The 609-nt window shown below is 46.6% G+C and overlaps 1 protein-coding gene across 1 annotated transcript; it reads right to left on the reverse strand.

Annotated features, from left to right (window-relative positions):
- Positions 1-5: 5 nt before the first annotated feature.
- LOC110440695 (TPR and ankyrin repeat-containing protein 1-like) lies at positions 6-605 on the reverse strand (the record flags this gene model as incomplete). The annotated part of the gene is made up of 1 exon (XM_021483852.1): positions 6-605. A coding segment is annotated over one exon (600 nt), but the record flags the coding sequence as incomplete, so codon positions are not given.
- Positions 606-609: the final 4 nt, after the last annotated feature.

Genomic DNA, 609 nt, shown 5'->3' on the forward strand with positions numbered 1-609 from the left:
TGGTTTGGATCTTGACAGATTCGGAGGAGGAGACAGAGCTCTGCTTGTGTAAAGTCCTGGGTTTCATCTACGAACACCTGATGGATTACCCAAGAGATATCGGTCTCCTGCTTTAGGCGGTTGTACACCGACCGAACCAAGTCTGTCTCATCAAACAGGAATTTCTGCTTCTTGAAATGGTCATATTTCTTGAAGAGATCGTACATGTCTGTACGTCTGCCAGTAAAATTGGGAGCTCGCTTCTTCCCGAGTTCGAAGTACTCTTCCTTCCCTAAAATTCCAGAGGGTTTTGACAGGGCTTCAAATGACCCTTTGATAAAGGACATGATTTCTGTCCACACCAGTGAAGGATGGTATTTTCCTCCAAACTTCTTGCAAATCTTTGGCCAGATTTCCTCGCTGAAGACATCGTAAGTAACCTCTCTTCGAGGGTCAACTTTCACTTTGCTTTTAGCAGCTTGTTGTCTGTCATCATCATCCTCTAAATCATCGAACTGTCCTTCATCATCGTCCTCGTCATCAGATTCCTCGGCCAGGAGAGGAAGGATGCTGAGCAAGCCCTCGCCATCGGTCCAGCCCTGAACATCAACCTTCAGTCCACCATCCTCT

Source organism: Mizuhopecten yessoensis, unplaced genomic scaffold (genome assembly GCF_002113885.1).
Source record: "Mizuhopecten yessoensis strain PY_sf001 unplaced genomic scaffold, ASM211388v2 scaffold693673, whole genome shotgun sequence".
In the NCBI taxonomy this organism is placed as follows: domain Eukaryota; kingdom Metazoa; phylum Mollusca; class Bivalvia; order Pectinida; family Pectinidae; genus Mizuhopecten; species Mizuhopecten yessoensis.